Source organism: Chenopodium quinoa, unplaced genomic scaffold (assembly GCF_001683475.1).
Source record: "Chenopodium quinoa cultivar QQ74 unplaced genomic scaffold, ASM168347v1, whole genome shotgun sequence".
In the NCBI taxonomy this organism is placed as follows: domain Eukaryota; kingdom Viridiplantae; phylum Streptophyta; class Magnoliopsida; order Caryophyllales; family Amaranthaceae; genus Chenopodium; species Chenopodium quinoa.
Genome location: NW_018743212.1, coordinates 2,967,014 through 2,979,079, shown reverse-complemented (window position 1 = coordinate 2,979,079; position 12,066 = coordinate 2,967,014). Strand labels below are relative to the sequence as shown.

Genomic DNA, 12,066 nt, shown 5'->3' with positions numbered 1-12,066 from the left:
CAAGAACAAGGTTATACTTTATGTGGACCATAAATCAAAACGTTATCCTCTTAGTAACTTGCTCACTTAGTTTAGAATGCAATTCCATTATTACATGTATAATTCCTCTATCTTTTACATCCAAATACTCAACATGATGGAGTTTTCATGTAGGTATTTCAACTTCATACTCAAAGGTATTAAATTTTATCTGTATACCCTATCATGTATACCAAATACCTTATCTAGCTCTATCCGTAGTAAAAAAGATTATACTCCCTTTGTTTGAAATTAATAATTACACGTAAAAGTGTAAAAAGAAAGTTGACATTAATAGAATTGTTTCATTTAAATTCTATCAATATATCACTATGTAAATTATGAAAAGTTGGAACAATATGATAACTAATTTTGATTTTAGAAAACGAGTACAATTGAACGAGCTAGCTAGATATTGTTTAAAACATCATCAATCAAATATTAATGAGTCATCTTCGTAATGATCTGGCTAACAATAAGATAACATTTGAGCCACATAATCCCTATCTTAAACATGGACCCTACATAAACATAATTAATAATTATATTTAGCTCTCATATATAATTACTACCAACCACAAATTATTGGACTAAGGTTTATCCAATAGGAAAAGAGTGTGTGTATGTGGTGGAATAGAGAGAGAAAGTTAATTATAATGGGCCGAACAAATTTTACTCCCATGATAGTACGGCCCATTTAGTGAGACATATTAATGAGCCCATGGGCCCAAAAGTGGGCTCCCTTTTTATTTCTTTTGAAAGATAGACTATAAAATAATCTTAACAAATTGATACTACAGAATATACGATTACACGTCAGCTATCCTGTTTTGACCAAGAAGTTTTAGCTGTATTAGGTTGACTGACATACTTTTAACTTCGTAAATTTTTTATTTTTAAGTTTTTTTAATTTTTGGATTGATTTAGGATATGATGACTCTAACTTTTGGACCGTTTCCAGCTTTGTCAATTGGTCAAACTAAATAATACGGTGCTTAGTTATATTTATCCGGTTTACAATTTCGTAAAATCTAAAATTTTTATGTTCTTCTCTGTAACTTTGACTCATATAACGTGATCTTACAATAATGTCAAAGATTATACTCGTACGGAATATTAAGGAGTACTAATTGTAGCATGTATTCTTGTTATGACTATAATTTATTTTATTTCTTTGGATAATATAAACATATACTTAATATTACACCTAAAAAGTTTCATTTCAGATCAATATAAACATATTGAACTTTATAATTTCATGAACATGATTGCCAGGAAAAATAAAAAAATAAATATATATATATATCAAATTTGAGTGAAACATGTATAAATCCGTATAATTTTAAAAACGCAATTGTATTTGTTTTTACACATATGTATACGGTTATAATACAACTTTTAGCAAACATCTTTCATACAATAAGATGATAGTCAATCAATCAAATTAGTAATTCTCCTTGATCGGTATATGTACACTCGAATTTGTACCTTCACGTGTTAGATAATTCTTTCATGAATCTATCTACATCCAAGATTATTGTGATATCTAAGCTACAACCTCAATTTTTTTTTTAATAACATATTATCAAGTAATATAATACTTGAGCAGTAGTTGAGCTAATACATGTACAACTAGTGGGAATTATAGAAGGGAAATATCACCCAAAAGAAAAACTTCTTTTAAGGATTTTAATGTGCTTACTTATAATTTGGCAATAAATCAAGGGAAAATGGGTAGGGTTTACTTAAAAAATTTGGTGATGGAGTTAATAAGGTTAGTGAGATCCATTAGGTGAGACATCTTTGGGTAATTTAATAATGACAAAGGTGGCGGGAGTAGTTAGTGGGGGTAAATACGATCAACTCCGTTAAAAAAAGAGACATTAGAACGTAAAACAAGGAGATATGTGGCTATTCAGGGAAAAAAAAAATCTAATTGCAATAACATTCGAAACAAACAAGGAAACTTCAAACATAAAGTAAACATATAAAACATTAATAATTATCTCATTAATGCACTGGATTGTGTTTGGACGGTTGAGTGTTATAGGTTCAAATCACAATCTCTTACTCTAACAAAACTTTACCAAATTTAACAGCTTTGGAGTCAAATTAATCTGACAAATGTGCGGTAACTATGGAATGACGGAAATGTACATTTGTCGTGTCGAATTGCTAAAAGACAAATAACAAAAATCACTATACCAGAAACAAAAAATGTATTGCCATTTGTTAGTGGTTCCCGAAGTATCCTCAACCTCTCAACTCGTTTTTAACCAAACTCTCATTGACATCACAATACTCGATTTTCTTCTAACTCAGTTCCACACTATTCCATTATTCTCATTTTGAGGCCTACTTTATACTTTCAACTTGAGGAGTCGTTTGGTTGGGGGATTCATTAAAAGGAAAGGAAATCAACTGCCCTGATTCCCCTTGTTGCTGTTTGTTAGCCGTTTTTTCCTATTCCCTTCTTCATTACCCCAAATCCTTCCAAGTTGATTCCCCACCCCTAGGTATTTCCATTCCCATTCCCTAGCCACCATCACATCACCACCCTCCTGCCTACCCAGACCATCGAAAAACCCACCACCGCACTACCTGACCCTCGCCGCCTCTCCTCCAACCCTCACAAAACTCTCCCCTTCCCGAGAAAACATCTCCCAGACCCATAAAATCTTAGAAACTCCTCCCTATCCTCATAAAATCGTCGTTCGTCCATCCCATCCCCTGGTGGGGGATAGGCGGACAACGGTTTTGCTAGGGTTTCAAGGGTGGGGGGATGGGTGAATGACGGTTTTACAGGGACAGGGAGGAGATTCTAAGGTTTTACAGGGTTTTACGGGTCTAGGAGATGTTTTTCCGAGAAGGGAAGAGTTTTGCATGGGGAGGGGAAGAGCGGCGAAGGTCGGGGGAGAGGCGACGAAGCGTGGCGGTGGTGGGGGAGGTGCGGCGAATGGTGGGGTGCAGTGGTGGACCCAGGATTTTCCGACTGGTGAGTCACAATCGATAATCAAATATGTAAAAAAAATTTTTTACCAAACAACCAAATAATAGTACTAAAAAATACATCCAAATATTCAAACAGTACAAAATACAACCAAATGTTCATATAATACTACAAAAGACAACTAAATAGTAATGCAAACTTATTAAAATAGTTCTCGACGAGTTTTCATGTTTTGATATCGATTCATGATATCTTCCATGCTAACATTCAAAAACAAATCATTCTCCAAATAAGTAATTAAACAATCATTCAACATTTGATCTCCCATGCTATTTCGTAGTTTGTCTTTCACTTGCTTCATGCCAGAAAATACTCTTTCCACACTTGCCGTTGCGACAGGAAGAAGCAACACCAACTTCAAAAGTAAATAGACCCTATCATGAGTTTCAGACAATCCCGTTTCAACCAATTTGATTGAAAGATCACTAAGACCCTTCAAATTCCAAAACCTTTCATCTCCTCTAACAGAACAAATGTAACTATTAAGTGTATGACCAAAGACTATCAATTCTGAACTTGGAAATTCATTAGGATAGAATTTTGCAAGCTTAATCAATTTTTCCTTATCAAACTTAGAAAAACGATCCACAGGACTCAAACAAGACATACACACAAGTAGTTCTTTAGTTATTTTGGGAAATCGATTTTCAAGTTCTTGCAATTGAAGATCAATGACACCAAAAAAAACTTCAACTCGAAAATGATGTAGATTAGACACTTGTGGGCATTTACCTCTAAACAACCTCCTCCCGGGAACAACATATTTAGCCTCCATATCTGGAACTGCAATGTCATAGTCACCAATAAAAGAAATTACCTTTTCCATATGAGAATCCCATCCTTCATCTCTCATTTTTTGCAAATTAGTCTTGGTTACATTAACCATGGCCATTGCATTCACAATGTCTTGATCGTGCTTTTGTAAGGCCACATTCAAAGCATTTGTTATTGCAAATATACTAACCATCAAGTGTGCCACGAACACAAAATCAAAGGACATCAGAAGATTTGTAAGTGTTTGAGCTCTATTAGAATCTATTGTATCAGATACTTTTGCAATATCCTCAAGAGAACCAAGGATTACAGGGAATAAATCAAGTACATTCAAGATTGTCTTGAAGTGAGATCCCCAACGAGTATCACAAGGTCTACCTAATCCACGTTCTTGATTTAAACCTGAACCCGTTTCAAGTTCACCTAGAGACAATGCATCCACCACTCTTTGAGCTTGATTTTCACGAAGAAACTCTTTCCTTTTTGGTGAACCCCCCACAAAATTCAAGAGAGGTGCAAGTACATCAACAAATAACCAAGCACAATCTGAATTCTTTTTAGCAAGTGCAACTTGAGTTAATTGAAGTTGGTGAGCAAAGCAGTGGACAAAATAAGCTTCTTTACACTCATTCTCTATAAGAGTCCTAAGGCCATTAATAGAACCTTGCATATTACTTGCCCCATCATAACCCTGACCCCGTACTTGAGAGAAAGACAAAGAATGCTCCATTAATAAGGATTCAATAGCAGTTTTGAGAGTCAAAGAAGCAGTGTTTACAACATGCACAATACCAAGTAAACGCTCACACACTTCTCCCTTTCTATTAACATATCTCAAACAAAGAGCCAATTGTTCCTTGTCAGAAACATCAGCGGACTCATCAGCAAGGATAGAAAATAAACCACCATCAATATCTTCAAGCATTGCTTTAGTGGTCTCTTTTGCACATGCATTTATGATATCTTTTTGGACTTTAGGAGAAGTAAGTTGACAATTACTAGGAGCATTTTTGAAAACAACTTTAGAATATTCAGGATTACCTTTGGAAATAAGGGATAAAAGTGAAAGAAAGTTACCTCTTCTTAAGGAACTTTCTTTTTCATCATGACCACGGAAAGGCAACCCTTGGAGTAAAAGCCATTGGATAGATTCAATTGAAGCTTCAAGTCGCGTCCTATATGCATTTGTACTCTCAGCGGTTTGTTTTGTTAAGGCTTGTGTGATGCTTGAATTTTGTTTCTTGAACAAATCCATAGCTAAAATAGCATTATTATGTGCACTCAAGTGTTTACCGACATGTTTTCTTATTAAATCCGATCGATTCCATGATTTGAAACCATCACTAACAAAAGCATCACCTCCAAAGACATTTTCATCCTTGAATAGATAACAAGGGAAACAATAGGCAGCATCCTTTTCCACACTATACTCAAGCCAAGTCCAAGTATCAAACCACTTAGCACAAAAGCGACGATTTTTGCCAAAAATAGAAGTTTGAGGAAATGTAAAGTCTTTGGGCTGACAAGGCTTTCTTTGAATGTAAATTCTTCTCACTAAATCTCTATCATCTTTATGAAATTGACTCATTTTTCTCCTCTTTCCTGGATCTTGTGGAAGATTAGCAAATTCATGTTCACTTAATCTTTCTCCAAAGATTGGGGCATTAGGAGAACATTGGCCTTGTTCATTTTGAGGGGAATTTTGAGTTGAATAATGAGATGGAGATGAAAGTTGCTCACTTTCTTGAGGTGGAGTTATAGTTTGTTCATTTTGTGTTGGATGTGGAAGAGAAGTTGGAGTAGGATTCTTTTTAGCAAAGAAGCTAGTAATGTTTTGCATTTCATTTGGAGTATGTTTTCTCTTTATTCTGAAATTTGAATAAATATTGAACTAAATCAAGCAATATTCCCCAGAAAAATTATTTGAATAAATATTCAACTAAATGGTCTAAATCAAGCAATTTCACATAATGACATAATCACATAAACATATTACACAAAACACAATTACACAAAACAGATTTCACATAAGTAATAACTAATAAGTTCAAGAGATTTCAATTACACAAAACACAATTACACAAAACACAATTACACAAAACAGATTTCACATAAGTAATAACTAATAAGTTCAAGAGATTTCAATTACACAAAACACAATTACACAAAACACAATTACACAAAACAGATTTCACAAAAAAAATCAATTGATGATTAGTTGATTACCTACCTTGCTAGGCGGAGGCGAGCAGCGGAGCAGGCGGAGCAGCACTGCAATAGGGCCACGGGCAGTCGGCCAGCACCGCAGCACGGCAGTCGGCAGCACTCAAGTCTCAGGCACCGAGGCACGCACTCAGCAAGACAGCAATTCGCCAATTCAGCAGCACAGCCAACTACAAATTAACAAATCAACCAAAGTTTAAACCAAAGTTTAATAAAATTAACAAATTAGACTGAATTAATTTGAAGATTAGAAATTAAAAATAAAAATTAGAAATCAACTTACTAGCACCGACGTTTCGAGTAGCGATTTCACGAAGAGGACGGAGTCCACGAGTCACGACCACCGAGTCACCGCTCACCGACGTCCGACTACCAGGCGATTAGGCGAAGAGAACGGTGGCTGCCTGGCTGCCTGGCTGAGTGGCTGGGACGAAGCGAAGAGGCGAAGTCACGAAGAGAAGAATGGAGATGAGCGAAGAGGCGAAGTCACGCGAAGTCACGAAGAGAAGAATGGAGATGAGGCGATTAAGAATGGAGGCGATTAGGCGGAGAAGGCGAAGTCACGAAGAGAAGAATGGAGGCGATTAGGCGGAGAAGGCGAAGTCACGAAGAGCACGAAGAGGCTAGGGCTTGAAACTGATTTTTTTTTTTTTTTTTTTTTAAATAACTTAAATTTTTTTTTTGGGCCTGGTGAGTCACTTGACCCACCAGGTCTAAGCCCAAGTCCGCCACTGGTGGGGTGGCTGGAAAAGGTAGGGATTGAAGGAGATAGTTTGTTGTGTCGTGGTGGGACTGGTGGCTTGATTCTCTTTCTTTTTAAAACAAACAACATAGGAAATTTGAGGGATTTTCATTCCAATCTCTTTCTTTTCCTTTGTTTGTTCCACTCCGTTTACCCCACGCCAACCAAACGACCCCTGAGTGTAATGACAATACTTAAATTCGGTCTCCATAATTTTACATAGATAAAAATGCAACTCCAAGAAATTTGGGTATATATTGGATATTAAGCAATTTTTATTCTATTGTATTGTGACAATTTATTTGTTATTTATAAACTATTGTAGAGTAATGTGATAAAAAAAAGTTAAAGATGTACGAATTTGTAAAGATATTTGTAGAGAATTAAAGATACACTTTGTTCTGATAAAAAGAACACTTTTCTAACTTTTTCCAATTTTCTTACCACAATAACTATTCAATTGGACATTACATTTTAACCTCAAGTAATAGGAGTCAAATTGTTATACTCCAAAAAAGTACAGAGTACTACTTATTGATTTCACCTTCTACTCCGTATTAAATTACTAGTATTAAGATGTTTTCCTTAAAAAAAAAACAAAAACAAAAGCTAACCAGCGCCTCAGAAGCATAATTTTGTCATCAATTTCAAACATAATACTTTTTCCGTTCTAGTAATATTGCAATGATTGGGCTTTTACACTATTCATCATGTTTTTTTGACCATGTATTATGATTTATAGTAAAGTAAAATATAGTTATGTGGGGTCTTATTAGATTCGTCTCGTAAAATACTTTCACAATATCAACTTTTTATAATTTTTACTCTTATATAATTATAGATATTTATCATATAAAATGTGCACTGGGAATTGGGATGAGTAATTTCATTCTTGTTGCAATATTTGTGAAACAGAGACAATACTATTTTAAATAATATATTAATTAAATATCTAACACCCCAGAACGCCTGTGAACAAGATAAAAAAAACGACTATTTTACCAAATTTCACTGAATACTTAATAAATTCACCAAATGCCATCAAGCTTTTTAAAATTCACCAAATGCCATTGATCTCAACATACAAAACGGGGCATATGTGCTATTTTTTTTGTTAATTTTGAGCTTAATTTGAACCCACAAAAGACTAAATGACCCCCTAAACCTTACCCCCAATCAATTTTCATGGTTAAAAAATAACAAGGCTAATTGAAATTTTTTCGACACACAAAAAAGAGCATTTACGCTATTTTTTTTGTCAATTCCGAACTTAATTTGTAAGCATAAAGGGTCAAAATAACCCCCAAAACCTTATCCGATCAATTTTCATGGTTTAAAAATAACAACACGCTAATCGAGATATTTTTGTAACACACAAAACAAGACATTTACGCTATTTTTTTTTTGCTAATTTTGAGCTTAATTTGAATTCATAAAGGGTCAAAATGACCACCAAAACTTTACCCAAGAAATTTTCGTCACGAAAATCAAGAAAAAAAATATTATTTTTATAAATTAAAATAAATGATTAAATGATCCAATCATATCATGACACGTGTCATGATCTAATCTTAATAACTAACGGAATTAACGACCGTTAGCCATTAATGATATTTGATGATTTTTTTAAAAGCTCGATGACATCTGGTGAATTTTAAAAGCTATAATGATATTTGTTGAATTTTTTAAATATTTAGTCACATTTTTGGTGAAATAGTCATTAAAAAAAAACCACAATGTTAAATTTTGTATTTGTTGGGTGAATGGTGATCATTGTGGGACTTACCGATGTCATGTCACTCACAGTCACTCCTTTTCAAAAATAAATAAAATAATTAAAACTTGTCATATCACAATTTCAAAGATAATCAATTTCACTCACAAAAATTAAAAAAGTTACAATCAACCCCCAAAATTACGATCGCACCCTTCCTATAACTTTACCTTTCTAGACGAACTCCTGTCCACTTTCACCTCTCAATCACAAATTTCTCCAGGGGTAATTTCGACATTTCCTTCCTCCAAACCACACTTCACATACATCCGCCACGTGGCAAAGACAGTTTTGAAACTCCCCGCATTACGAGGGGGTTTGTAAAAAAAAAAAGAAAGAAAAGTTTATTACAGTACTGTACAACATTACACCCCAACTTCTAATAAAAAAACCAAGAAAGGGTAATTTCGTAATTTAGGCACCTATGTAGCGTAACCAACACTAGAACGTGGCTGAAAACGGTCGTACCACGAAAACACAAATATCCCCCGAACCACACCACGTAACAATTAGCTTCGGAAATCCCGAACCTAATTTATCCCACCTGCCACGTAGGATGTAAACGTGGAAATGGTCAATCCTAGTCAGTAACACTCCTATAAAAATTACATCGCCTCCACTGTCTCCTCTTTATCCTTCTTCACACATAAACACTCTCACCCTCTCTCTTCCTTTTTAAACCGATGAACTAAAACCACCAAACTCTAAATTAAAGAAAAAAAAAAATTAAAAAGGAAAAAACTTTCATTTTTTCCATTTTCTCTCTCCTCCATGAATATTTAGTCTAACCGCTTCACCTCTCTCTGAGAAATAATGGCAGCAAATTCGTGTGAGTTTGAATTTGAACACTGATTTTCCCTTTCTTTTTTTTTTTATTGAAGTGTTATTTTATTTTTTCCTGATTAAGAAAAAAAAGTTGAGTTTACTTAGGAGAGTTTACAAGTTATTCCATGCTTTACCTCGCAAATCACAAGGTGTTGAAGCATTTCTAGGGTATAATTTAAGCTTAATCTTTCTCGGATTCCGTGAATTATATATATAATTATAGTTATAATTGTAATCAATAATTAATATTTAGGATAAAAAAATTGGTAATCGGTTTGTTTGGAGATGCGAGAAATGGCGATGAAGCGCGATTTAAAGATTATCTACAACAATTGATATTCGAGAAAAAAAAAGCGTAAAAATCGAGCTGAAATTCGTGTTTTTTGGGAGGTTAAAATGACAAAAATGGAGTACCGAGGAATTAAGAAAAGCGAAGCTTCATCAGAGTTAGTGTAAACAAAGAGGAGAGATAATTTTTGAGGTTTTTGGTGTGGAATTTGATCATCAACATCATCATGCCGTTATCGATGAAGATTCAGCCGATTGACGCCGGCGCCGGCGAAATTCCGGTGGCGGAGCCGGCGAAGCAGCCGTTGGTGAAGTCGCGGCTTAAACGGCTATTCAGGATCTCGGTTTCTGAGCCGACTGTTCCGGTGGCTTCGTCGGAGATGTTTGAGCCGAGTTCAGTTTGTTTAGCTAAGATGGTTCAGAATTTCATCGAGGAGAGTAACGAGAAACCCTCGCAATCGTCTGCGGTAAGGTGTGGGAGGAACCGGTGTAATTGCTTTAACGGCAACGGAAGTGACGGGTCCGACGGTGAGTCGGATAACACTGTGTCCTCCGCCGATGTCTGTGACTTTCTCAAGGTAAGCTGAAAATTGGCTTAATTTGATTGTGTACTCGATTGTCGTCTCATCGTTTTTGATCGTTCGGTTGGAACTAATTGTGGTTGTTGTTGGTTGTCGAGTGCAGAGTTTGGTGGTGTGTGCGAGTGTGAATGAGAGGAATGTGTTGGCTGATACGGCCAAGATTGTGGCGGAGAAGAAGACATGCAAGAGAAAAGATGAGCTTAGGAAGATTGTTATTGAAGGTTTAATGGCGCTTGGGTATGATGCTGCCATTTGCAAATCTAAATGGGAGAAATCCCCCTCTTTTCCAGCTGGTAATTTAATTTCCTCTCAATTCAAATAAATTTTAGCTTAATTTGGTAGTTTATTTGTTCTAATTGTCCTGATTATATTCCAAATTTGATGTCTGAATGCGAAATATAGAAGTTTTAGTTCTTGATTTTTGTTAGCAATTTGGAAATTTCCCAGTAATATTGTAGTATAAAGATTAGATTATAATTCTCTACATTTCTGCCTATATAATAGTGATTTCTGTTTTAGGATGGTTTATATATATATAAATAAAAGTTCTTATCATATTGGTCTCTAAATTTCTGCCTGAAAATTAGTGATTTCTGTTTAATTGGGGTTATATAAATTAAATAATTTGCAATAATAAAATCAATTGATTGAAGTTTTGGGGAATTTGTGGAACAGGGGAATATGAGTATGTGGATGTGATTGTGGGAGGAGAGAGACTGATAATCGACATAGACTTCAGGTCAGAATTTGAGGTTGCAAGATCAACCAAGACCTACAAATCAATCCTTCAGGCGCTCCCTCACATCTTTGTGGGAAAATCCGACCGCCTTTCGAAGATAATTTGTATTCTCTCTGAAGCTGCTAAACAAAGCCTTAAGAAGAAGGGTATGCACATCCCTCCTTGGAGAAAAGCTGATTATGTTCAGGCTAAGTGGCTGTCTCCACCCACCCGAATCGCCCCCGCCTCAACCACTGCCACTGTCACCGCCACTCCGCCCCCGAGCCCACTCTCCCCTGCTAGCTTTGTCATCAATTCCGATGGGCCGAGCCCTAATAGGGCCGCGGAGTCTGATCACCACCAAGCTGATGAGTCAGAGCAGAGCCGGAGCTCGCCACCATCGGAGTCGGTGTTCGAGATGTCCGAGAGCTCAGGTGAGGAGGATGTCAAGGAGAAAAGGAACAATAATCCCAAGAAAGGTCCTGAACTTGAGGTTGTCATCACTGGTTTAGCTTCTATCATGGAGGAGAAACCATAGAGAATGAAAGAAGATGAAATTTTGATCCTTTTTTGTTTTAAATTTTCCCTTTTTTGGTCCCAAATTTTCTTTTTTGAGGGAGTTAGTTTTTGGGTAATTACTATAAAGAAGATGCAAAAGTTTATAGAGGGGTTATGTTTAACTACTACTTACTACTACTAGCAACAACTATTACTACTACTTGATAAGTGAATTGCATGGGTGGGTGGTAGCTTTTGACCTCTAGCTCTCTCTCTCCCTTCAATCCCTTCTGGTTTTTTGTTGTAAGGGTTATTATATTACAATCTCTACCTACTGATATGAATCATATCAATAATATATAATATACAAAAAAGCAGCAAATATATTGTCATATACAGTATTACACCTTAAATCTTTGTTCATTCGATCTTAATTTTCGATTATGTACACCTTTGATCTCGTTTTCCATCATTCGATATCTGTTTATTCAATTCGTTCTCGCTGCTCTCTGTTTGTTCGACCCGTTCGACTCGTAATGTTCGATTGTGTATGTACACCTTTGCTGTTTGTTAATGTTAAGAGTGTGAGGCTTAATTATCTGATGTGCAGTAGCT

The 12,066-nt window shown here is 35.6% G+C and overlaps 2 protein-coding genes across 2 annotated transcripts; one reads left to right on the top strand and one right to left on the bottom strand.

The window, feature by feature from the left end:
* Window positions 1–2,130: 2,130 nt before the first annotated feature.
* Window positions 2,131–5,642, bottom strand: LOC110734621 (zinc finger MYM-type protein 1-like). Its single transcript, XM_021914780.1, has 2 exons — window positions 3,357–5,642; window positions 2,131–2,193 (listed from the first exon to the last, which is right to left on the bottom strand). Exons 1-2 carry the CDS (start codon window positions 5,640–5,642, stop codon window positions 2,131–2,133), a joined length of 2,349 nt encoding a protein of 782 aa, XP_021770472.1.
* Window positions 5,643–9,179: 3,537 nt separating this feature from the next.
* Window positions 9,180–11,864, top strand: LOC110734428. The gene is made up of 3 exons (XM_021914582.1): window positions 9,180–10,232; window positions 10,339–10,528; window positions 10,911–11,864. Exons 1-3 carry the CDS (start codon window positions 9,882–9,884, stop codon window positions 11,489–11,491), a joined length of 1,122 nt encoding a protein of 373 aa, XP_021770274.1. The 5' UTR covers window positions 9,180–9,881; the 3' UTR covers window positions 11,492–11,864.
* The last annotated feature ends 202 nt before the right edge of the window (window positions 11,865–12,066 follow it).

Bases quoted from the DNA above. Each gene is read 5' to 3' on its own strand.
- LOC110734621 (XM_021914780.1), bottom strand. From the start codon at position 5,642: ATGCAAAACATTACTAGCTTCTTTGCTAAAAAGAATCCTACTCCAACT. The intron at 2,194-3,356 runs GCAAGTGTGGAA...TTTGTCTTTTAG, and splicing joins TGCTTCTTCCTGTCGCAACG to CAATTCGACACGACAAATGT.
- LOC110734428 (XM_021914582.1), top strand. From the start codon at position 9,882: ATGCCGTTATCGATGAAGATTCAGCCGATTGACGCCGGCGCCGGCGAA. The intron at 10,233-10,338 runs GTAAGCTGAAAA...TGTCGAGTGCAG, and splicing joins ATGTCTGTGACTTTCTCAAG to AGTTTGGTGGTGTGTGCGAG. The intron at 10,529-10,910 runs GTAATTTAATTT...TTTGTGGAACAG, and splicing joins ATCCCCCTCTTTTCCAGCTG to GGGAATATGAGTATGTGGAT.